The sequence below is a fragment of the Cherax quadricarinatus genome, chromosome 91 (assembly GCF_038502225.1).
Source record: "Cherax quadricarinatus isolate ZL_2023a chromosome 91, ASM3850222v1, whole genome shotgun sequence".
Lineage (NCBI taxonomy): Eukaryota > Metazoa > Arthropoda > Malacostraca > Decapoda > Parastacidae > Cherax > Cherax quadricarinatus.
Genome location: NC_091382.1, coordinates 4,643,677 through 4,669,129, shown reverse-complemented (window position 1 = coordinate 4,669,129; position 25,453 = coordinate 4,643,677). Strand labels below are relative to the sequence as shown.

Below are 25,453 nucleotides of genomic sequence, written 5' to 3'. Positions count from 1 at the left end.
CTACCTCCTATGCCCTGTCTTTCCTTATCACTTGGTATCCAGATAGAAAAATACCACGTAATATGTTGGCCAGCTTAGTCTCTGTGATAGCTATAATGTATGGAGTTACCTCAGCTATTCATTTGTCGAGTTGGTAGATATCAAAATATTTTTACTGTGCCCAATGGAAAGCTTAATGATATTCTCTTTTCCCTAATGAAGTCTCCCAGCTCAGGCTGACAGATTTCAACACTATGTATGACTCCCATCCTATGTAATGGAATATGACAAAGTAATATGTAGAATAAGATGGTAGCAAATGCTGGTGTATACAATTCTGCCAAGTAAAACAAAAACTCACTGGGTTGGATGTCATGAGACCTTTACATGTTATTTCTGGTATCACTGGTATAGATTTAGTAATATTCTAATAAATCATTTTTTTTAATCTTTTGGAAGGACTATGAGAAACTTTAAAAATTAAATTCTCTAAAAATAAAAAAATAAAAACAAGAATTAGAGCAGTTTTTCATGATCAAAATTTGGATTTTTTCAATCGTAGTTAGAAAATCTGGGAGAATTTCAAACAGAAATACTGTACAAGAGAAACTACTGTAATGCTCAAAGTAACAACTTCCCAAACACCCCAATATATGATATGTTCTTTACAAAAACTACTCCCTTAAATTAAATTAAATACACACTATATATCGAAATTATAGCTTTGTATAAAATGTGCATTAAATTTTTTTTTTTATTTATTATCACACTGGCCGATTCCCACCAAGGCAGGGTGGCCCGAAAAAGAAAAACTTTCACCATCATTCACTCCATCACTGTCTTGCCAGAAGGGTGCTTTACACTACAGTTTTTAAACTGCAACATTAACACCCCTCCTTCAGAGTGCAGGCACTGTACTTCCCATCTCCAGGACTCAAGGCCGGCCTGCCGGTTTCCCTGAACCCCTTCATAAATGTTACTTTGCTCACACTCCAACAGCACGTCAAGTATTAAAAACCATTCGTCTCCATTCACTCCTATCAAACACGCTCACGCACGCCTGCTGGAAGTCCAAGCCCCTCACACACAAAACCTCCTTTACCCCCTCCCTCCAACCTTTCCTAGGCCGACCCCTACCCCGCCTTCCTTCCACTACAGACTGATACACTCTTGAAATCATTCTGTTTCGCTCCATTCTCTCTACATGTCCGAACCACCTCAACAACCCTTCCTCAGCCCTCTGGACAACAGTTCTGGTAATCCCGCACCTCCTCCTAACTTCCAAACTACAAATTCTCTGCATTATATTCACACCACACATTGCCCTCAGACATGACATCTCCACTGCCTCCAGCCTTCTCCTCACTGCAACATTCATCACCCATGCTTCACACCCATATAAGAGTGTTGGTAAAACTATACTCTCATACATTCCCCTCTTTGCCTCCAAGGACAAAGTTCTTTGTCTCCACAGACTCCTAAGTGCACCACTTACCCTTTTCCCCTCATCAATTCTATGATTCACCTCATCCTTCATAGACCCATCCGCTGACACGTCCACTCCCAAATATCTGAATACATTCACCTCCTCCATACTCTCTCCCTCCAATCTGATATCCAATCTTTCATCACCTAATATTTTTGTTATCCTCATAACCTTACTCTTTCCTGTATTCACTTTTAATTTTCTTCTTTTGCACACCCTACCAAATTCATCCATATTGCATATAAAACAAATTTTTTACCTTAAGAGCAGCCACAACATCACTGACATATGAAAGTAAATGGCACATTGCCTCCAGTAGTCCCTTGTCACTTTCTCCAACTAGGTGCTGCTTGCTGTGGGGAAAAACAAATGATTTTAGAGATCATATACTTGTTCATGCACACCTAAGCAGTGTGTTTATACAAGGAAGGGACAGTACCAAAAACAGAAGGGAGCACAATCCAAATTGAATTCTCATACTGAAATGACTAATGAAGTAATGAGAGGGTAAGAGACCTGACATATCAAAAGCATCAGGGCCAGATGAAATATTGCTATGACCTGGAGGAAAGCTCCATACTTAGTTTTAAGATTGGATACAATAAGGCCCACAAGACTAGGAGGGAGTACAGTCAGGCAAGCTACAAGTTGGGAGGCAGGGCCAGGCGGTGAGTACAAATAGCCCGGTACACATGATAAAATCAGTAAATGGCAAAGTTTGAACAAAACACTAGAAAAATAATAAAGGCACCACTTACCACTGTGTGACCCACTGTGTAGCAGCCCTGAAGAGTGTAACATGACCTGCTCCTGATCCAGCACTTGCTAAAGAGGACATAACAGACAGCAAGTGTGTCATACTAGCAAGACCCTCATTACCATCAATAACCAGGGATGACCCTAGTGGAACTAGGGACTTCAAAAGACCATGAGCAACCTCCTGAAATTTAAATAAAATTATAAAATGTGTCATTAATGGAAAAAAAAAAAAAGCTCATACAAGATCACCACATTCAAAGTTACTTGGTATGGCAATTTAGTACATATACAGTACTTCAAAGTTTTCCTAGGTAGTAGGTTGGTAGACAGCAACCGCCCAGGGAGGTACTACCGTCCTGCCAAATGAGTGTAAAACAAAAGCCTGTAATTGTTTTACATGATGGTAGGATTGCTGGTGTCCTTTTTTCTGTCTCATAAACATGCAAGATTTCAGGTAGGTCTTGCTACTTCTACTTACACTTAGGTCACACTACACATACATGTACAAGCATATATATACACACCCCTCTGGGTTTTCTTCTATTTTCTTTCTAGTTCTTATTCTTGTTTATTTCCTCTTGACTCACGAAATCGTAATGACACGATTGCAAACAAACCATACCCCGGCCGGGATTGAACCCGTGGTCAGAGAGTCTCAAAACTCCAGCCCGTCGCGTTAGCCACTAGACCAGCTAGCCACAATAAGATTCGTCCAACTAGGTATATTTCTACACCATAGGAAGGTTAGCACAGGCACCACTGTGACCACAAATGCAAGTTTTTACAGATGAATCTCCAGCTAGCGTGGCCGTGACGAACTCTAGCTCAAGTCCCTTCACTGCCGTCAACATGACTCACGAAATCGCTAACCTTCCTATGGTGTAGAAATATACCTAGTTGGACAAATCTTATTGTGGCTAGCTGGTCTAGTGGCTAACGCGACGGGCTGGAGTTTTGAGACACTCTGACCGCGGGTTCAATCCCGGCCGGGGTATGGTTTATTTCCTCTTATCTCCATGGGGAAGTGGAACAGAATTCTTCCTCCGTAAGCCATGCGTGTTGTAAGAGGCGACTAAAATGTCGGGAGCAAGGGGCTAGTAACCCCTTCTCCTGTATAAATTACTAAATTTGAAAAGAGAAACTTTTGTTTTTCTTTTTGGGCCACCCTGCCTCGGTGGGATACGGCTGGTTTGTTGAAAAAAAAAAAAAAAAAAAAAAAAAACGTCAGTTTTCCCTCTGGAACTTTTATTGTCAGTTATGAATGATTTGTTATTCATTAGGTTATTTTTTATTCCAAGTATATATTTAGGCAGTGATTCCTTGCCAATATTCAAAACAGTAGTGATATTAATATGCTACACAGGATGCCTTTTATAGCTAATTAAGTGTAACAAACCTCTGGAATGGATGCTCCAAATTTCATCTTGGGCTCACCTTAAGTCCAATTCAAAATAAAGAGCTAGTAATGTCACATCAATTAAAAATAAGAAGAGCTAGTAATGCCACAATCAACCCAAACTTACTATAATAATATAGTTTTTTTAGAAAATATGAAATACCTTAATTTTTTATTATTATCACACTGGCCGATTCCCACCAAGGCAGGGTGGCCCGAAAAAGAAAAACTTTCACCATCAGTCACTCCATCACTGTCTTGCCAGAAGGGTGCTTTACACTATAGTTTTTAAACTGCAACATTAACACCCCTCCTTCAGAGTGCAGGCACTGTACAATACCTTAATTATAAAGCAGTATTGTCAAAGATGTTTATCATACAAAAACTCAAAAGATTCTCTAAAATTATCCAGATATAACTAGGGAGTGAGAGTATGGTTTTTTTTTTTTTTTTTTTTTTTTTTTTTTTTTGTATTTTTAGGATATTTGGGACAATGTTTTCTGGTATCAGAGTTAGTCATAAGATAAACTGCTCAGTGGATCTTCTGGGCATTGGAACAAGGCCTTCCCTTGGTTAATCAGTCCACCTCAAAAAACTAAATACCACTGTAAAGCTTCTACACATCACTGAGATGCAGCAAAACTATCTATCCCACTTGATTTCCTCCATAAAGAAAATACAAACATTGTTCCTATTATATTCATGAAGGCGGTATATCTACAATGGTCATACAGTGTTCAAGAAAAAGAAGGCAGTCACGTCTGATCCAAAGAGGGTGAAGAAATGGGGTAGGTGGTATATCTACAATGGTCATACAGTGTTCAGAAAAAGGAGGCAGTCACGTCTGATCCAAAGAGGGTGAAGTAATGAGGTAGCTTCAATTTCTTGAAGCAAGAGTTGTTCACCAGCATCAAGGCACTCCTTGAAGGGGCACCATAATGCATTAAATTTCCAAAACTGTGTCATACCTCAGCATTCTGTGTATCCTGAGTAATTATGTAAGCTGTAAGTGTCCTCAACAACTGCCAACTGTTTGGTGCTGCCTCAGCATCATTAGTGGGTGTAGAAGTCAAAAGATGAGTCGAGAGCCATCCTTGAAGTATCCCAGATTCCAGCCAAGACCCCACAGAAATTCGACTACATACTGAAGCTAAGGTGTGGTCCGTTGGTGTTTTCTCAGCTGTTGAAAAGAAAAAAAAATTATAAACAGTATTCTGGCATTATAGTCTGTACTTGTAATCTAAAATTTTTAGGTAATGTACAATTGAACCCCGGAGTTCTTTAGATTCAATTATACAGTACCGTCTTTTTACCAAAGGGGATGACGCTTATATTTTGATTAACAATTTTTTGAAAACTAACCATAGGATTTCCTTTGTAATGTATTTAATAGCTTCTCATGTCCAAATCCCTCTTTTTTTCTGTTTTTTTTTTTTTATATAAATCAACTTTACAAGCTAAGAGCTGTTATTCTACCTCAGATCATTTCAAAGCCAAGACCTATCTAAGGCATACTATCATCCTCCCAGGATGCAATCAACAACAGTCAACTAACACCTAGGTACCTACTTATTGCTAGGTGAACAAGGGCAGCAGGTGTAAGGAAACATGCCAAATGTTTCCACCCATGCCAACCACAAATGTTGACATTAACAGATTAGTGCAATATTTAAAGATCTATGGACTATAAAAAAACAATAGGAGCACAAATCTGAAGCAAAATTTATTCGGAAACAGTTTCACATTTGCAAATTCCAGATTCATGACAACTTAAAAAGCAAACACTGAATTTAGGGATTTGACTGCCCACACAAAGAATAAATTTATTTTACAACTGAACTATAACAACTTATTTTTACAGCACATGAAATAATAAACCTGCAAAACGATTATTTTTTAATTTCTATCTTTTAAAGCTCTTGTTTACTTCACTAAAATTCTTGTCCACTATTTTACAAATGTTTACACGTATCACATATTTGTTTGCTTCTCTCATCCCCTCTGTAACCGCAGGATTCCCCTTCTCTTTTGGTCGCCTCCTTATCCTATCAAATACAGTACCTCTACCCAAACTTCTGCCTGACTGTGAAACTTGACACAATGAGCCTTTTCAAACCAGATTATAGTTGGTCATTTACTAGAGGTTATTTAAGGTTAATGGGATATTTAACATGTATTAATGGACAGCAAAACAAAAGGAGATATTGATCTGATATACACAATGATCAAACCATGAAACTGCAATATAAAAGGAAAAATGCCTATGTCAATATTAAGATATAAATGTAGTTTAAATTATTCATGTATTGGTAGATAAATTAGACACATGTGCAACTCTTGGGTATCTTTACTGAGGAAACATTTCACCACACAGTGGCTTCATCAGTCCATACAAGGGAGAATCGTGAAGAGAGCAGTAGGAGAACGAGGTAATCAGTCCCTCAACCTTGAGTCGATGTGGTCAGTCCATCAATCTTGAATAGAATACAGCATATGAGCATACAGCATACAGCACATGTGTCTAATTCATCAACATGTCGGTTCTCTGAACAATTCATCTACAATGTGTTGGTAGGAAGAAAACAGAAGAAAAATTCTAAATCTTCAGGACCTCAGAGACCTCTTCCATAAATATATATATCTCTCCTTCCAAGCATGATGTCTGTTGACCCCATCTCTTAACCCTTAAACTGTCCGAACGTAGATGTACATTTGTGCGTGTAGCGCTCCGAATGTAGATCTACTTTTTTTTTACACAAGAAACAGTTTAAAGGTTAAAATTCATACTTTTAAATTGTTCTGGCAGTCTTAGAAGCAGAATGTTATTTAATAAAATATGATCAAAGTCTACTAGAAATTACAACTTGTAGAAAAGTGCAACGATCAGCTAGTGTGCTTTATACTAAGATGGAAATGGTAGTGCTACAACAATTAAAAGAATAATAGCGATTTTTTTTTTTTTGGTGGGGGGGGGGGGAAGAGGTGGATGTTACCTTGCCTTGGCAGTAGACAGCCAATGTAAAAAAAAAAATCAACCTATAGTATATACAGCAAACAAGGTCAAGAGCACAGGACCTAATAAACAAGACCAATAAATTCCTTGCTTTAATTAAATAAAAATCAATACACTCACCAAGCTGGAACAAGCGAATAAAGAACTTGATAATATGAGTGGGGAGATTTGAAGATTTTACATCCCCACTGATGGGTGGACTAAGAAGAACTGAAGCAAAGTGGGACTCTGCAAGAAACTTGTCCAGAGCCAACTTCCCAGTTGGTACCTCCAGCAGTTCTTCCAGGAAATTTGTGCAGCCTTCCAAAATCTGTTCATCTACAACTCTGCAAAGACAAATTTCTTTATAGATTCCTTGAAATATCATTAGACTACTAGCTTAATAAAATTACTGGAAATGAATAATAATAAGATGCCAATTTTAGCATTCCTAACAATATGTACTGGCAGCTTCAGTCCTATTTACAAGATGAAATTCATATACTGTTAACATTAAGGGGAGTTAGTAGATGGGAAGAGGGAGGTATTAGGTAGATGGCGAGAATATTTTGAGGAACTTTTAAATGTTGAGGAAGAAAGGGAGGCGGTAATTTCATGCACTGGCCAGGGAGTTATACCATCTTTTAGGAGTGAAGAAGAGCAGAATGTAAGTGTGGGGGAGGTACGCGAGGCATTACATCGAATGAAAGGGGGTAAAGCAGCTGGAACTGATGGGATCATGACAGAAATGTTTATTTAATAAATGTATGAAAGAGGGGAAGGTACCTAGGGACTGGCAGAGCATGTATAGTCCCTTTATATAAAGGGAAGGGGGACAAAAGAGATTGTAAAAGTTAGAGAGGAATAAGTTTACCGAGTATACCAGGAAAAGTGCATGGTAGGGTTATTATTGAAAGAATTAGAGGCAAGACAGAACGTAGGATTGCGGATGAGCAAGGAGGTTTCTGAGTGGGTAGGGGATGTGGAGATCAAGTGTTTACATTGAAGCACATATGTGAACAGTATTTAGATAAAGGTAGGGAAGTTTTTATTGCATTTATGGATTTAGAAAAGGCCTATGTTAGAGTGGATAGGGGAGCAATGTGGCAGATGTTGCAAGTATATGGAATAGGTGGTAAGTTACTAAATGCTGTAAAGAGTTTTTATGAGGATAGCGAGGCTCAGGTTAGGGTGTGTACAAGAGAGGGAGACTACTTCCCGGTATAAGTGGGTCTTAGACAGGGATGTGTAATGTCACCATGGTTGTTTAATATATTTATAGATGGAGTTGGAAAAGAAGTAAATGCTAGGGTGTTCGGGAGAGGGGTGGGATTAAATTATGGGGAATCAAAGATAAAATGGGAATTGACACAGTTACTTTTTGCTGATGATACTGTGCTTATGGGAGATTCTATAGAAAATTGCAAAGGTTAGTGGATGAGTTTGGGAGTGTGTGTAAAGGTAGAAAGTTGAAAGTGAACATAGAAAAGAGTAAGGTGATGAGGGTATCAAATGATTTAGATAAAGAAAAATTGGATATCAAATTGGGGAGGAGTATGGAAGAAGTGAATTTTTTCAGATACGTACTTGGGAGTTGACGTGTCGGCGGATGGATTTATGAAGGATGAGGTTAGTCGTAGAATTGATGAGGGAAAATAGGTGAGTGGTGCATTGAGGTATATGTGGAGTCAAAAAATGTCATCTATGGAGGCAAAGAAGGGAATGTATGAAAGTATCGTAGTACCAACACTCTTATATGGGCGTGAAGCTTGGGTTGTGTATGCAGCAGCGAGGAGGCGGTTGGAGGCAGTGGAGATGTCCTGTCTATGGGCAATGTGTGGTGTAAATATTATGCAGAAAATTTGGAGTGTGGAAATTAGGAGGTGTGGAGTTAATAAAAGTATTAGTCAGAGGGCTGAAGAGGGGTTATTGAGGTGGTTTGGTCATTTAGAGAGAATGGATCAAAGTAGAATGACATGGAGAGCATTTAAATCTGTAGGAGAAGGAAGGCAGGGTAGGGGTCGTCCTCGAAAAGGTTGGAAGGAAGGGGTAAGGGAGGTTTTGTGGGCGAGGGGCTTGGACTTCCAGCAGGCGTGCACGAGCGTGTTCGATAGGAGTGAATGGAGACGAATGGTATTTGGGACCTGACGATCTGTTGGAGTGTGAGCAGGGTAATATTTAGTTAAGGAATTCAGGGAAACCGGTTATTTTTGTATAGCCGGACTTGAGTCCTGGAAATGGGAAGTACAATGCCTGCACTCTAAAGGAGGGGTTCGGGATATTAGCAGTTTGGAGGGATATGTTGTGTATCTTTATACGTATATGCTTCTAAACTGTTGTGTTCTGAGCACCTCTGCAAAAACAGTGATTATGTGTGAGTGAGGTGAAAGTGTTGAATGATGATGAAAGTATTTTCTTTTTGGGGATTTTCTTTCTTTTTGGGGATTTTCTTTCTTTTTGGGTCACCCTGCCTCGGTGGGAGACGGCCGACTTGTTGGAAAAAAAAAAAAAAGTATAGTAACACAGTCTGTTAATTAGGTCCTTAAGAAGATACTAAAGAAGCTAATACAGCAAGAGCCTGATTAGCAATTAACTATTCTAGAAATCCTCACCCCTATGGACTAGTCTCACATTAATCCTCCAAAATTGTAAAGGTTATCATACAGACCAGAAAACTATTAAACACAGAAATACAGAGATATTGGTATACCAAATATAAGCAGAAGCAAGCAAGATTTACCAGTCACCTTACACGTTCGTCAGACAGAGAAGACTAGCAATCCTGCCAGAGAACAAAGCATTTAACCTTTAAACTGTCCAAATGTACATCTATGTTCATGTGCGGGGGGCTTGGAACGTAGATCTATTTTTTTTTTTTTTTACATGCTTTCAAATGGGGAAAATAAAGGTCAGAGAGCTATGCACGTGAACGTAGATCTACGTTTGGACAGTTTAATGAGCTTCTTTCACATTAATGTGCCAGGACACATACACACAAATTCAATACCAACAAATGCAAGGTTTTCAAGATTAGGGAAGGGACCCTAACACCAGACACAGTATAGACTGAAAACAGAGACTGTATCCCTCACTTATAAAGAGAAAGGGATAAACGGAGTGCCTAGTATATTACGGGAGGCTCACATCAACCAAATAACCTCTGCAGCCAATGCTTGCATGGCAAATCTAGAAGCAGCCTTCTGGAATTTCAAGAAAATTATTTCTGGCCTTCATACAACATATATTAAGCCCATCTTTGGAGTATGCAGAATTAGCATAAACCCACACCTGAGAAAACATAAGAACATAAGAAAGAAGGAACATTGCAACAGGCCTACTGACCCATGCGGAGCAGGTCCATGTCCCCCCTCCCCCCCCAGATTAGACCAATGACCCTCCCCCCGGATTAGCCCAATGACCCACCCAGTCTGATCATCTCCACTCAAGGATGGAGCACTGCACCAGACCCAGCAGCACAAACTAGTCAGGTCCAACTTACACCCACCCACACCCACTCATGTATTTATTTTTTTTTTTCCAACAAGTCGGCCGTCTCCCACCGAGGCAGGGTGACCCAAAGAAGAAAGAAAATCCCCAAAAAGAAAATACTTTCATCATCATTCAACACTTTCACCACACTCACACATTATCAATGCTTTTGCAGAGGTGCTCAGAATACAACAGTTTAGAAGCATATACGTATAAAGATACACAACATATCCCTCCAAACTGCCAATATCCCAAACCCCTCCTTTAAAGTGCAGGCATTGTACTTCCCATTTCCAGGACTCAAGTCCAACTATATGAAAATAACCGGTTTCCCTGAATCCCTTCACTAAATATTACCCTGCTCACACTCCAACAGATCGTCAGGTCCCAAGTATCATTTGCCTCCATTCACTCCTATCTAACACGCTCATGCACGCTTGCTGGAAGTCCAAGCCCCTCGCCCATAAAACCTCCTTTACCCCCTCTTTCCAACCCTTTCAAGGACGACCCCTACCCCTCCTTCCTTCCCCTATAGATTTATATGCTTTCCATGTCATTCTACTTTGATCCATTCTCTCTAAATGACCAAACCACCTCAACAACCCCTCTTCTGCCCTCTGACTAATGATTTTATTAACTCCACACCTTCTCCTAATTTCCACACTCCGAATTTTCTGCATAACATTTGCCATGTTTTATATTTTGGTTTTTAAAAGATTTTTTAAGAATTAATACTGAACTTGTAAATTTGGGCACAAGTCACTTGGTCCTGGATTTCATATTATTTGCACTATTGTGTTATCTGCTTGTATCATTTATTTTTATATAGCCGGACTGGAGTCCTGGAAATGGGAAGTACAATGCCTGCACTTTAAAGGAGGGATTTGGGATATTGGCAGTTTGGAGGGATATGTTGTGTACTGTTGTGTTCTGAGCACCCCTCCAAAAGCAGTGATTATGTATGATTGAGGTGAAAGTGTTGAATGGTGATGAAAGTATTTTCTTTTTGGGTCACCCTGCCTAGGTGGGAGACTGCCAACTTGTTAAAAAAAAAATGAATAAGGATCATAAACAGTAGTCTTTCATTATAAGTGAAATAAACATGAACATTGTTACTGGTAAGCCAAAACCAGCAGAGTTGAGTGTATGTTAACACAGTATAAGAAAGGAGTGGCAGCAGCCTGCAATGTTTTCGATGCTATTGTTTCATCACAGGTATGAATCATAATTATACATCCTGCACCTACAATTAATATTCAACAGTGCAACTCTAATACTACAGGTCTCCCTCAACATTCGCGAGGGTTAGGGGATCAAGAGCCTCGCGAATGTTGAAAAACCGTGAATGTTTGGTGCCCCAACATATTGTAGGGAAATATATATTACAATACTGCTTCCTTAACTTGTTGAACCATGAATAATCATAAAATACATGAAAACGTCGTAAATTGTACTAAATATATACATGTTATGCTTTAATAACGTATGTTATTTAATAACATGTATGTTAATAACATGTACATTATTAAATACCACAGACTCCACCACTACCTCCACCAATGCCTCCACCACTGCGAGTCCCTACTACCCTCCCTCCGACCCCCGCAACTGGCAGCCAGCCCTCCCACCACTCAGTATGGCGAGTGTTTTGTTTGTTCATTATTTCCTATTAAACTACAGAATAAATAATGTAAACCCATTCATGACTGCATATTGGAATGGCTATTAGGAAAGGTATTAGACGGTGACATCATGTGTTTACTCTTGAACACAGCAAAGAATCGAACATTTCTGCTATTGCTAATAATAACAATAATAATAATAATAATAATAATAATAATAATAATAATTATAATAAATACGATATAACTGAAGAAGGAAATTGTACAAAAATATGAGGGAGTGGTTGACACATCGTCAGTGTGACTTTGTTTATGCTGGAGTGAACATTAGTCTCCCTGCTCTTCCAAACATTTCACAATAATTCAGCGGTTGAGGCAGTGGTATTTAATAACATATTTTTTTTTTTTTTTTTTTTTTTTTAAAAAAGTCGGCCGTCTCCCACCGAGGCAGGGTGACCCAAAAAAGAAAGAAAATCCCCAAAAAGAAAATACTTTCATCATCATTCAACACTTTCACCACACTCGCACATTATCACTGTTTTTGCAGAGGTGCTCAGAATACAACAGTCTAGAAGCATACACATATAAAGATACACAACATATCCCTCCAAACTGCCAATATCCCAAACCCCTCCTTTAAAGTGCAGGCATTGTACTTCCCATTTCCAGGACTCAAGTCCGACTATATGAAAATAACCGGTTTCCCTGAATCCCTTCACTAAATATTACCCTGCTCACACTCCAACAGATCGTCAGGTCCCAAGTACCATTCGTCTCCATTCACTCCTATCTAACACGCTCACGCACGCTTGCTGGAAGTCCAAGCCCCTTACCCACAAAACCTCCTTTACCCCCTCTCTCCAACCCTTTCGAGGACGACCCCTACCCCGCCTTCCTTCCCCTATAGATTTATATGCTTTCCATGTCATTCTACTTTGATCCATTCTCTCTAAATGACCAAACCACCTCAACAACCCCTCTTCTGCCCTCTGACTAATACTTTTATTAACTCCACACCTTCTCCTAATTTCCACACTCCGAATTTTCTGCATAATATTTACACCACACATTGCCCTTAAACAGGACATCTCCACTGCCTCCAACCGTCTCCTCGCTGCTGCATTTACCACCCAAGCTTCACACCCATATAAGAGTGTTGGTACTACTATACTTTCATACATTCCCTTCTTTGCCTCCATAGATAACGTTTTTTGACTCCACATATACCTCAACGCACCACTCACCTTTTTTCCCTCATCAATTCTATGATTAACCTCATCCTTCATAAATCCATCCGCCGACACGTCAACTCCCAAGTATCTGAAAACATTCACTTCTTCCATACTCCTCCTCCCCAATTTGATATCCAATTTTTCTTTATCTAAATCATTTGACACCCTCATCACCTTACTCTTTTCTATGTTCACTTTCAACTTTCTACCTTTACACACATTCCCAAACTCATCCACTAACCTTTGCAATTTTTCTTTAGAATCTCCCATAAGCACAGTATCATCAGCAAAAAGTAACTGTGTCAATTCCCATTTTGAATTTGATTCCCCATAATTTAATCCCACCCCTCTCCCAAACACCCTAGCATTTACTTCCTTAACAACCCCATCTATAAATATATTAAACAACCATGGTGACATTACACATCCCTGTCTAAGACCTACTTTTACCGGGAAATAGTCTCCCTCTCTTCTACACACCCTAACCTGAGCCTCACTATCTTCATAAAAACTCTTTACAGCATTTAATAACTTACCACCTATTCCATATACTTGCAACATCTGCCACATTGCTCCTCTATCCACTCTATCATATGCCTTTTCTAAATCCATAAATGCAATAAAAACTTCCCTACCTTTATCTAAATACTGTTCACATATATGCTTCAATGTAAACACTTGATCTACACATCCCCTACCCACTCTGAAACCTCCTTGCTCATCCGCAATCCTACATTCTGTCTTACCTCTAATTCTTTCAATTATAACCCTACCGTACACTTTTCCTGGTATACTCAGTAAGCTTATTCCTCTATAATTTTTACAGTCTCTTTTGTCCCCTTTCCCTTTATATAAAGGGACTATACATGCTCTCCGCCAATCCCTAGGTACCTTCCCCTCTTTCATACATTTATTGAACAAAAGTACCAACCACTCCAACACTATATCCCCCCCTGCTTTTAACATTTCTGTCATGATCCCATCAGTACCAGCTGCTTTACCCCCTTTCATTTTACGTAATGCCTCACGTACCTCCCCCACACTTACATTCTGCTCTTCTTCACTCCTAAAAGATGGTATACCTCCCTGACCAGTGCATGAAATTACTGCCTCTGTTTCTTCCTTAACATTTAAAAGTTCCTCAAAATATTCTCGCCATCTACCTAATACCTCCATCTCCCCATCTACTAACTCCCCTACTCTGTTTTTAACTGACAAATCCATATTTTCCCTTGGCTTTCTTAACTTGTTTAACTCACTCCAAAATTTTTTCTTATTTTCATTAAAATTTCTTGACAGTGCCTCTCCCACTCTTTCATCTGCTCTCCTTTTGCACTCTCTCACCACTCTCTTTACCTTTCTTTTACTCTCCATATATTCTGCTCTTCTTATAACACTTCTGCTTTGTAAAAACCTCTCATAAGCTACCTTTTTCTCTTTTATCACACCCTTTACTTCATCATTCCACCAATCACTCCTCTTTCCTCCTGCACCCACCCTCCTATAACCACAAACTTCTGCCCCACATTCTAATACTGCATTTTTAAAACTATTCCAACCTTGAGGCAGTGGTATTTAATAACATATATGTTATAAATAATAATAGCACATGTTATTATTAATAACATGTATTATTATTAACATGTATGTTATCAAATACCATTGCCTCAATCACTGCCTCTACCATTCCAGTCACACTCAATCTACAAGCACCAAACACAATGAATTATTGTGAAATGTTTGGAAGAGCAGGGAGACTAATGTTCACTCCAGCATAAACAAAGTCACACTGACGATGTGTCAACCACTCCCTCATATTTTTGTACAATTTCCTTCAATTATATTTATTATTATTATTATTATTATTATTATTATTATTATTATTACTATTGTTATTAGTTATTACTATTGTTATTAGTTATTACTATTGTTATTATTAGCTGTAGCAGAAATGTTTAATTCTTTGCAGTGTTCAAGAGTAAAAACATGATGTCACCGACTAATACCTTTCCTAATAGCCATTCCAATATGCAGTCATGAATGGGTTTACATTATTTATACTGTAGTTTAATAGCAAATAATGAACAAACAAAACACTCACCACACTCAGTGGTGGGAGGGCTGGCTGCCAGTTGCGGGGGTCGGTGGGAGGGTAGTAGGGACTCGCAGGTGGCGGGAAACTTAAATATGATTTGGCGGCTGGGAATTTGGTGGCTGGGAATTTGGCGGTTGGGAATTCGCGAATGTGTGAAGCCAGTGAAAGTTGAAAACGTGAATGTTGAGGGAGACCTGTATAATGAACTTGCATACAAAACAAAGAATAACGGCACTTTTAAAAAATGTTCAATCTCCCTGACTGGCACAAAGTCTAATCTATGTGCACTTCCATGAAACAGGTGATTACCATGTTTTCCAGCATATAAGGTACACTAGTGTCGACTGCTTGCTGGCCCTGACCTTGAGCATACGAGGTGCAGTCTAATTTTCCAAGACTCTTATGGGATCATAGGGATATGGTGATTTTTGACACGTGTCTGTATTAAGACTGAAGAAACCACTTGTGGTGAAATGTTTCCCTAATTAATGTCTTGATCAGTTCTTCTGTGTCTTTTACCTACAACAGAAAAATATGTATACAGTCTATAGACAGCATTTTGTAGTAGTCTGCCTGATGCTTGTTTGTTCATTATTTTGGATCAACACATGGCAGGTATATTCCTAGATTGGAATTTTAAACTGTGTAAACTAAGGTTAGTTTATGACATGAGTCAACTTCTGTGTTGGTATTTACAGTATAAACAATATAAATAACATAGAAACCTGATATATATACTCTAAAATGAAAAAATTATGTAATTCATGTGGTATGGGCGGTGTCGGTGGTGAACGATAGTTTTTCTGGAGACTGGACAAAATACTTCTTGAATATTTCGCTATTATCTCTACAGCTTATTTATCTATCACAGTTCATCTAATATGAAATAATAAACAATATAAATAACACAAACCTGATATATACTCTAGAATGAATAAAATATGCCATTATGTAACAGGTGGAGGCGGCCACAACCACTCCTATGTTGTGGCCTTTTGAAGCCATCTATTATTATAATTATTATTATGTAGTACATTATTATTTTTTTTTTCAACAAACCGGCCGTATCCCACCAAGGCAGGGTGGCCCAAAAAGAAAAACAAAAGTTTCTCTTTTTAAATTTAGTAATTTATACAGAAGGGGTTACTAGCCCCTTGCTCCCGGCATTTTAGTCGCCTCTTACAACACGCGTGGCTTACGGAGGAAGAACTCTGTTCCACTTCCCCATGGAGATAAGAGGAAGTAAGAACAAGAACTAGAAAGAAAATATCAGAAAACCCAGAGGGGTGTGTGTATATACAGTGGACCCCCGGTTAACGATATTTTTTTCATTCCAGAAGTATGTTCAGGTGCCAGTACTGACCGAATTTGTTCTCATAAGGAATATTGTGAAGTAGATTAGTCCATTTCAGAAACCCAAACATACACGTACAAACGCACTTACATAAATACACTTACATAATTGGTCGCATTGGGAGGTGATCGTTAAGCGGGGGTCCACTGTCTATGCTTGTACATGTATGTGTAATGTGACCTAAGTGTAAGTAGAAGTAGCAAGACGTACCTGAAACCTTGCATGTGTATGAGATAGAAAAATGGACACCAGCAATCCTACCATCATGTAAAAAAATTACAGGTTTTAGTTTTACACTCGCTTGGCAGGACGGTAGTACCTCCCTCGGCAGTTGCTGTCTACCGACCTACTACCTAGGTGTTATTATTATTATTATTTATTATTACAGTATAAATAATTTGTCCTAGGTAGTAGGTTGGTAGACAGCAACCACCCAGGGAGGTACTACTGTCCTGCCAAGTGAGAGTAAAACAAAAGCCTGTAATTGTTTTATATGATGGTAGGATTGCTGGTGTCCTTTTTTCTGTCTCGTAAACATGCACGATTTAAGGTACGTCTTGCTACTTCTACTTACACTTAGGTCACACTACACATGCATTTTTTTTTTTTTCAACGAGGCAGGCTGACCCAAAAAAAGAAAATCCCCAGAAAATACTTTCATCATCATTCAACACTTTCACCACACTCACACATTATCACTGTTTTTGCAGAGGTGCTCAGAATACAACAGTTTAGAAGCATATACGTATAAAGATACACAACATATCCTTCCAAACTGCCAATATTCCAAACCTCTCCTTTAAAGTGCAGGCATTGTACTTCCCATTTCCAGGATTCAAGTCTGACTGTATGAAAATAACCGGTTTCCCTGAATCCCTTCACTAAATATTACCCTGCTCACACTCCAACAGATCGTCAGGTCCCAAGTATCATTCGTCTCCATTCACTCCTATCTAACACGCTCATGCACGCTTGCTGGAAGTCCAAGCCCCTCGCCCACAAAACCTCCTTTACCCCCTCTTTCCAACCCTTTCGAGGACGACCAGTACCCCTCCTTCCTTCCCCTATAGATTTATATGCTTTCCATGTCATTCTACTTTGATCCATTCTCTCTAAATGACCAAACCACCTCAACAACCCCTCTTCTGCCCTCTGACTAATGCTTTTATTAACTCCACACCTTCTCCTAATTTCCACACTCCGAATTTTCTGCATAATATTTACACCACACATTGCCCTTAGACGGGACATCACTGCCTCCAACCGTCTTCTCGCTGCTGCATTTACCACCCAAGCTTCACATCCATATAAGAGTGTTGGTACTACTATACTTTCATACATTCCCTTCTTTGCCTCCATAGATAAAGTTTTTTTGACTCCACATATACCTCAACGCACCACTCACCTTTTTTCCCTTATCAATTCTATGATTAACCTAATCCTTAATAAACCCATCTGCCGACACGTCAACTCCCAAGCATCTGAAAACATTCACTTCTTCCATACTCCTCCTCCCCAATTTGATATCCAATTTTTCTTTCTCTAAATCATTTGATACCCTCATCACCTTACTCTTTTCTATGTTCACTTTCAACTTTCTACCTTTACACACATTCTCAAACTCATCCACTAACCTTTGCAATTTTTCTTTAGAATCTCCCTTAAGCACAGTATCATCAGCAAAAAGTAACTGTCAGTTCCCATTTTGAATTTGATTCCCCATAATTTAATCCCACCCCTCTCCCGAACACCCTAGCATTTACTTCTTTTACAACCCCATCTATAAATATATTAAACAACCATGGTGACATTACACATCCCTGTCTAAGACCTACTTTTACCGGGAAGTATTCTCCCTCTCTACTACATACCCTAACCTGAGCCTCACTATCCTCATAAAAGCTCTTTACAGCATTTAGTAACTTACCCCCTATTCCATATACTTGCAACATCTGCCACATTGCTCCTCTATCCACTATCATATGCCTTTTCTAAATCCATAAATGCAATAAAAAATTCCCTACCTTTATCTAAATACTGTTCACATATATGCTTCAATGTAAACACTTGATCTACACATCCCCTACCAACTCCGAAGACTCCCTGCTCATCTGCAATCCTACATTCTGTCTTACCTCTAATTCTTTCAATTATAACCCTACCGTATACTTTTCCTGGTATACTCAGTAAACTTATTCCTCTATAATTTTTACCATCTCTTTTGTTCCCTTTCCCTTTATATAAAGGGACTATACATGCTCTCTGCCAATCCCTAGGTACCTGCCCCTCTTTCATACATTTATTAAACAAAAGTACCAACCACTCCAACACTATCCCCCCCTGCTTTTAACATTTCTGTCATGATCTCATCAGTTCCAGCTGCTTTACCCCCTTTCATTCTACGTAATGCCTCACGTACCTCCACCACACTTACATTCTGCTCTTCTTCACTCCTAAAAGATGGTATACCTCCCTGGCCAGTGCATGAAATTACCGTCTCCCTTTCTTCCTCAACATTTAAAAGTTCCTCAAAATATTCTCGCCATCTACCCAATACCTCCCTCTCCCCATCTACTAACTCCCCTACTCTGTTTTTTAACGGACAAATCCATACTTTCCCTAGGCTTTCTTAACTTGTTTAACTCACTCCAAAATTTTTTCTTATTTTCATTAAAATTTCTTGACAGTGCCTCTCCCACTCTTTCATCTGCTCTCCTTTTGCACTCTCTCACCACTCTCTTCACCTTTCTTTTACTCTCCATATACTCTGCTCTTCTTATAACACTTCTGCTTTGTAAAAACCTCTCGTAAGCTACCTTTTTCTCTTTTATCACACCCTTTACTTCATCATTCCACCAATCACTCCTCTTTCCTCCTGCCCCCACCCTCCTATAACCACAAACTTCTGCCCCACATTCTAATACTGCATTTTTAAAACTATTCCAACCCTCTTCAACCCCCCCACTACTCATCTTTGCACTAGCCCACCTTTCTGCCAATAGTCGCTTATATCTCGCCCGAACTTCCTCCTCCCTTAGTTTATACACTTTCATCTCCCTCTTACTTGTTGTTGCCACCTTCCTCTTTTCCCATCTACCTCTTACTCTAACTGTAGCTACAACTAAATAATGATCCGATATATCAGTTGCCCCTCTATAAACATGTACATCCTGGAGCCTACCCATCAACCTTTTATCCACCAATACATAATCAAATTCAATTCAATTCAAAGTTTATTCTCTATAAGGATTACAATGCTGAGTTTACAGAATTTGGTTATTGTGTGGTTTACATGTAGTAAAATAATAATTACAGAGTGTACCACTAGAACACTTAGCATGGCTAGGCATTTCCGGCAGACTTGCATTAAATCTTAAGTTTAAAATATAACAAAATTATGAGGTAAGTTGGTATTATGGCTAAGTGACTAAATACTAGTTGTGAGTTTAGCAATGTGAATGCTTTTGTTTTGGCACTATACATAGTTTCAGTATTGGAGTATCACAGGCCAACTTATGACTAGTTAAGATTCATTATTTTGAGATTGAGATTGATATTTCTGTTTATGGTCAAATGGGTGAGTGAGTGTAAGTGTGAACCACCAGGTGGTATTCGTATTATTAGTTGACAGGGTGTATCAGGGATATAAGATGTTTTCTGATGGTAGTTTCGAAGGTGGTGAATGTGTCTGCAGTTTTGGAATTTTCAGGTAGGGTGTTCCAGATTTTAGGGCCTTTGACATACATTGAATTTTTGTAAAGGTTTAGTCGGACACGGGGAATGTCATAAAGATGTTTGTGTCTGGTGTTGTGCCTGTGGGTTCTGTCACAACTATCAAGAAAGCATTTTAGGTCAAGGTTAATATTGGAATTTAAGGTCCTGTAGATGTAGATTGCACAGTAATAAGTGTGGATGTACTGAACAGGGAGTAAGTTTAGATCTATGAAGAGTGGGGGGGGGGTGTGTTGCCAGGGATGGGATTTAGTGATTATTCTTACTGCGGCTTTTTGTTGGGTTATTATTGGCTTTAGGTGTGTTGCTGCAGTTGAACCCCAAGCACAGATAGCATAGGTGAGGTATGGATATATAAGTGAATGGTATAGTGTGAGAAGGGCAGTTTGCGGCACGTGGTATCGTATCTTGGAGAGGATCCCAACCGTTTTGGATACTTTTTTGGTTATGTGTTGGATATGGGTGCTGAAATTCAGGTTGTTGTCGAGGTATAGGCCTAGGAATTTGCCCTCATTATGCCTGGCAATTAGAGTGTTGTCGATCTTAATGTTAATTTGCGCATCTCCTGCTCTGCTACCAAACATAATGTAGTAGGTTTTGTCAACGTTAAGCGTAAGTTTATTGGCTGTCATCCAAGTCGATATTTTTATCAGCTCCTCATTAACAATGGTGTTGAGGGTGGCAAGATTAGGGTGAGAGATGACATAAGTCGTGTCGTCAACAAAGAGAATGGGGTTCAGGTGTCGAGATACGTTTGGAAGATCATTGATGTATATGAGGAAGAGCAGGGGACCTAGGACACTTCCCTGCGGAACTCCAGTATCAAGTGGCTGTGTTGTTGATGCTGTGTCTTTAATGGTGACATACTGATACCTATTAGTAAGGTAAGATTTGAAATATGCAAGCGCATGGCCTCTTATACCATAATGGTCAAGTTTGTGGAATAGGATGCCGTGGTCTACTGCGTCAAAAGCTTTTCTTAGGTCAATAAAAATTCCTAGTGGATATTCCTTATTTTCCAATGCTGTGTAAAGCAGATGTAGCATTTTTATGATTGCATCGTTAGTGCTTTTATTTTTCCTGAATCCAAATTGGCAGGGGCTGAGTATGTTTTGTGACGTTATAAATGAATACAGTCTCCTGTGCACGAGTTTCTCAAAGATTTTGGATAGCAATGGTAAGTTTGATATTGGCCTATAGTTGTTTAAATCTGTAGGGTCACCACCTTTATGTATTGGTGTAACCCTTGCCGTCTTGAGTAATTTCGGGAAGGTGCTAGTTTCTAGTGACTTGTTAAAAAGTAATGAGATAATATGCGAGAGGACATGGGCCACTCTCTTGTACAATAATGGTGGGACATGAGACAGATTACCCGAGTTATTTTTAAGTGACTTTATAATCTCGGTGACTTCCGTGGGCTCAGTTGGAGCAAGATAGAAGGAATTTGGGAAATTCCCATCTAGGTAGTCCCCGGAATGGGCATTGGTATGTGGGATTTTGTTGGCGAGATTAGAACCTATGGTTGAGAAGAAGTCGTTTATCTTGTTAGCTGTCAGTGGGTTGCAGTGGTGTTTCATTAGGTTTAGTTAGGACAATATTCTTGGTTTTTTTCAGTTTGTGGGTCCCTAGAATCTGAGAGAGTGTTTTCCAGGTCTTTTTTATATCTCCTCTTGTGTCAGTGAATCTACTGGAGTAGTATAGTTGTTTGGCTTTCTTTATTACTTTGGTGAGGACTGATGAATAGTGTTTAAGAATATCTGTGTGTATTAAGCCCTGTCTATATTGCTTTTCATATTGGTGTTTCTTATCAATGGATTTCAGAATGGTGCTGGTTAGCCATGGGCAACCAAGCCGTTTGTTTGTGATCTGTTTCGTTTTTATAGGACAATGTTTGTTGTATAGTCTAAGTAGTTTGTTAAGAAAAATGTCTGTCCAGTCATCAATACCATTGGCCCTGGAGAATTCTGTAGGCCAGTCAACAGTCTCTAGGTCAGCTGTGAACTTCCTTATTGAGGCCTCATCATGGAGTCTAAATGAGACTTTGTTGTATTCAAGTGGTGGTTTACTAATGTTTGTCAAGAGTAAGGTAGGGTAGTGGTCTGTAGTGCTATCTGTGATTATCCCTGATTTAAGGGGGGCTAGTATATTGGTCCATATGTGGTCTATTATACTTGCACTTGTTTCAGTGAGCCTGGTTGGTTTAGTTATTGTTGGTATGAGAAGTGTGTTGTTCATATTGTTGATGAAATCAGTTACAGGCTGATCATCTAGTAAGCCAAGGTTGATGTTGAAGTCTCCAGCTAAGAGAAGGTGGTGCTTATTCATTTGTCTGTTTGTTATTAGTGCCTTTAATTTCTCACTGAAGTTTGGGATGTTTGTGTGGGGTATCCGGTAAATGGCACCGATTGTTAAAGGCGTCTTAAGGTTTTTTACAGTAAAATCTAACAAACTACTTTCATTACATGCTACATCATACCTTGTATATTTATTTATCATTTTTTTCATAAAATATGTATTACTTATTACCAAATTTTTTTCTACACATAGCTCAATTAAAGGCTCCCCATTTACATTTACCCCTGGCACCCCAAATTTACCTACTACCCCCTCCATAACATTTTTACCCACTTTAGCATTGAAATCCCCAACCACCATTACTCTCACACTTGATTCAAAACTCCCCACGCATTCACTCAACATTTCCCAGAATCTCTCTCTCTCTGTACTCGGGAGTTTGTTCCACTCATCCACAACTCTATTACCAAACCAGTGCTTTCCTATATCCTTTCAGAATCTGAATTTTTCCAACTTGAAACCATTGCTGAGAGTTCTGTCTTGGCTGGAAATTTTCAGCACGCTATTTACATCCCCTTTATTTATTCCTGTTTTCCATTTATACACCTCGATCATATCCCCCCTAATTGTACGCCTTTCGAGAGAGTGCAGATTCAGTTCAGATTTTCCAGTGACAACTTGTTTCATTGAGCTCTTCATTATATCAAGGGAACTGTCATAGGACACTCTTGATTTGTTGGCGAGAAGATTGGATGGTCAAGGGACCCCATTCTACTTACTGTTTGCTCGGAGCCGGCATAGAACCCTTCGTTTTCGTTAATACATATTGTTTAATTGAAGCAGGGATCGAGCCCTCTGGTTTATTTACAGTTTGAGCGGAGCAGGAATTGAACCCTCCGTTTTCTTTAATACCCGTTTCATTTCCCCAGATAGTTTAAGTTATTCTTGCAAGTATGGATGAATACCAGTTTTGGATGAACGCTGGAAGTAAGTTAGGAATAACAGGGAAAAATTTAGAATCTTTCATTAGTGCTAAGATCCAGGAAAGACTTGAAAGAGAAAGAATTGAGAGAGAAGAAAGACAGTTAGAAAGGGAAAGAGAAGAGAATAAGGAGAGAGAGAGAATCGAAAGAGAAGAGAAAAAGGAGAGAGAGAGAATTGAGAGAGAAATCCGAGAAAGACAGTTAGAAAGAGAGCGAGGAGACCAAAAAGAGCGTGATAGACTTGATCGTGAGGAAAGAGCTCGGGAACGTGAGGAACAAGCTAAGATACGTGAAGAACAAGTTAAATTAAGAGAACTTGAGGAAAGAGAAAAGGATCGCGAGCTCGAAAAATCTCGCCTTGAATTAGAGAATAAAAAGTTAACTTTTACACAACAACAATTAGAGGAAGGAGTAATGGAACAACGTGCAGTCAGTGCACATATTCCAACACCTAATTTACCTCCCTTCACAGAGGGGGAAGACATAACTTCATACATTATCAGGTTTGAAAATACCACTACCCTCTGTGAATGGCCTGCTGACACCTGGGCTACCAGGTTAGGAATGTTATTTTCTGGTACCGCTTTGAATATCTATGCAACTTTGTCGCAGGATATCATATGTAATTATAACCTACTGAAAAAGGCAATCCTTAAAGCATATCAAAAAACCACTAATTCTTACAGGAAAGATTTCATGTATGCCACCTTACAGCCTGGCCAGAACTTTCAACAGTTACAGGTAACACTCTTTCGTTTGTTCGACTTTTGGATAGAGTGTTCAGGAATTGATCACAGTTATGAATCTCTTCGAGACTTCATGGTTGCTGACCAGTTCCTGACAGCTCTCCCTCACCAGATACAAACATTCATTAGAGAACGTAACCTGATTAAAGCTGAGGAAGTTGCTGAGGCTGCTGACCTGTATGCTGAGGCTCACAATTCCTATAAAAACCTAAAGGGATCGAACCCTAAGGGCAAGGGTTCATCAGACCTTAAGAAATCAAAGCCTCTAGTGGAAAGTAAAATGACTTCTTTTATTCCTGTTTGTCATTTGTGTGGTGTTAAGGGACATAAACGTCCAGATTGTCCTAAGAAGGTCCAAAAAGTTGGAAGATGTTTTAAAGACTGTAATGACCAAGCACCCTTCTGTTGGTCCTTTATCTCCACTTTCATCTGGGGGACATAGATATATATTAACATTAGTTGATTATGCTTCGAGTTTCCCTGAAGCCGTTCCCTTAAAGACCATAACTACTACAGAGGTGGCTGAAGCCCTTTTGTCCTTCTCCTCCAGAGTGGGCATCCCTAGAGAAATTTTGTCTGACCGTGGGACACAATTCACATCTGACTTAATGCAACATCTATACCAACTTCTGGGAGTGAAGCCTCTCTTCACCACACCCTATCATCCCAGCTGTAATGGGAGGATTGAGCGCCAGCATTCGATTCTCAAGTCCATTTTAAGGAAACTTTGCTCCCTTAAACCTAAGGAGTGGCATCGTTACCTACCCTGTGCTTTGTTTGCCATGAGGGAAGTTCCCAGTGACTCTTTGGGGTTTTCACCTTTTGAACTCCTATGGTAGACAGGCCAGAGGCCCATTGTCCATCCTTCATGACTTATGGACTAATGAGGAGGTAAATGCTGAGGTTCAGTCTTCTTACCAGTTTCTCCTTGACCTTAGATCCAAACTTGAGGAGACCTCTGACATAGTTTCAAAAAACCTAAGTTTGTCAATGGACCAGTACAAAACCTATTTTGATTCCAAAAGTCAGAGAAGTTTTAACGTAGGGGATGAAGTTCTTGTACTTTTGCCGATTAAGTCAAATAAATTATTAGTAGCATGGAAAGGTCCGTATAAGGTATTAAAAATTTGTGGGAAAGTTGACTACCTCATAGAAGTCAAGGGGAAACCTAAGCTTTATCATATCAACATCCTTAAGAAATATTACCGAAGAAATTCGGTTAACTGCCTTAATAACTTTGACTTAGTTTTTCCACACGAACTTGATAAGACAACTGAAGAATGTAAGGTGTGC

The 25,453-nt window shown here is 39.3% G+C and overlaps 1 protein-coding gene across 10 annotated transcripts in view; it reads right to left on the bottom strand.

Annotated features, from left to right (window-relative positions):
• poe (E3 ubiquitin-protein ligase-like protein poe) overlaps positions 1 to 25,453 on the bottom strand; it is a 166,094-nt gene that overhangs the window by 94,077 nt on the left and 46,564 nt on the right. For all 10 annotated transcript variants that reach the window (XM_053800041.2, XM_053800042.2, XM_053800043.2 and 7 more), the window contains exons 24-27: positions 6,754 to 6,959; positions 4,589 to 4,800; positions 2,224 to 2,405; positions 1,725 to 1,818 (exon numbers count right to left, since the gene is read on the bottom strand). In XM_053800041.2, the coding sequence (XP_053656016.2) occupies positions 1,725 to 1,818; positions 2,224 to 2,405; positions 4,589 to 4,800; positions 6,754 to 6,959 (694 nt within the window). The remainder of the gene's footprint in view (positions 1 to 1,724; positions 1,819 to 2,223; positions 2,406 to 4,588; positions 4,801 to 6,753; positions 6,960 to 25,453) is intronic.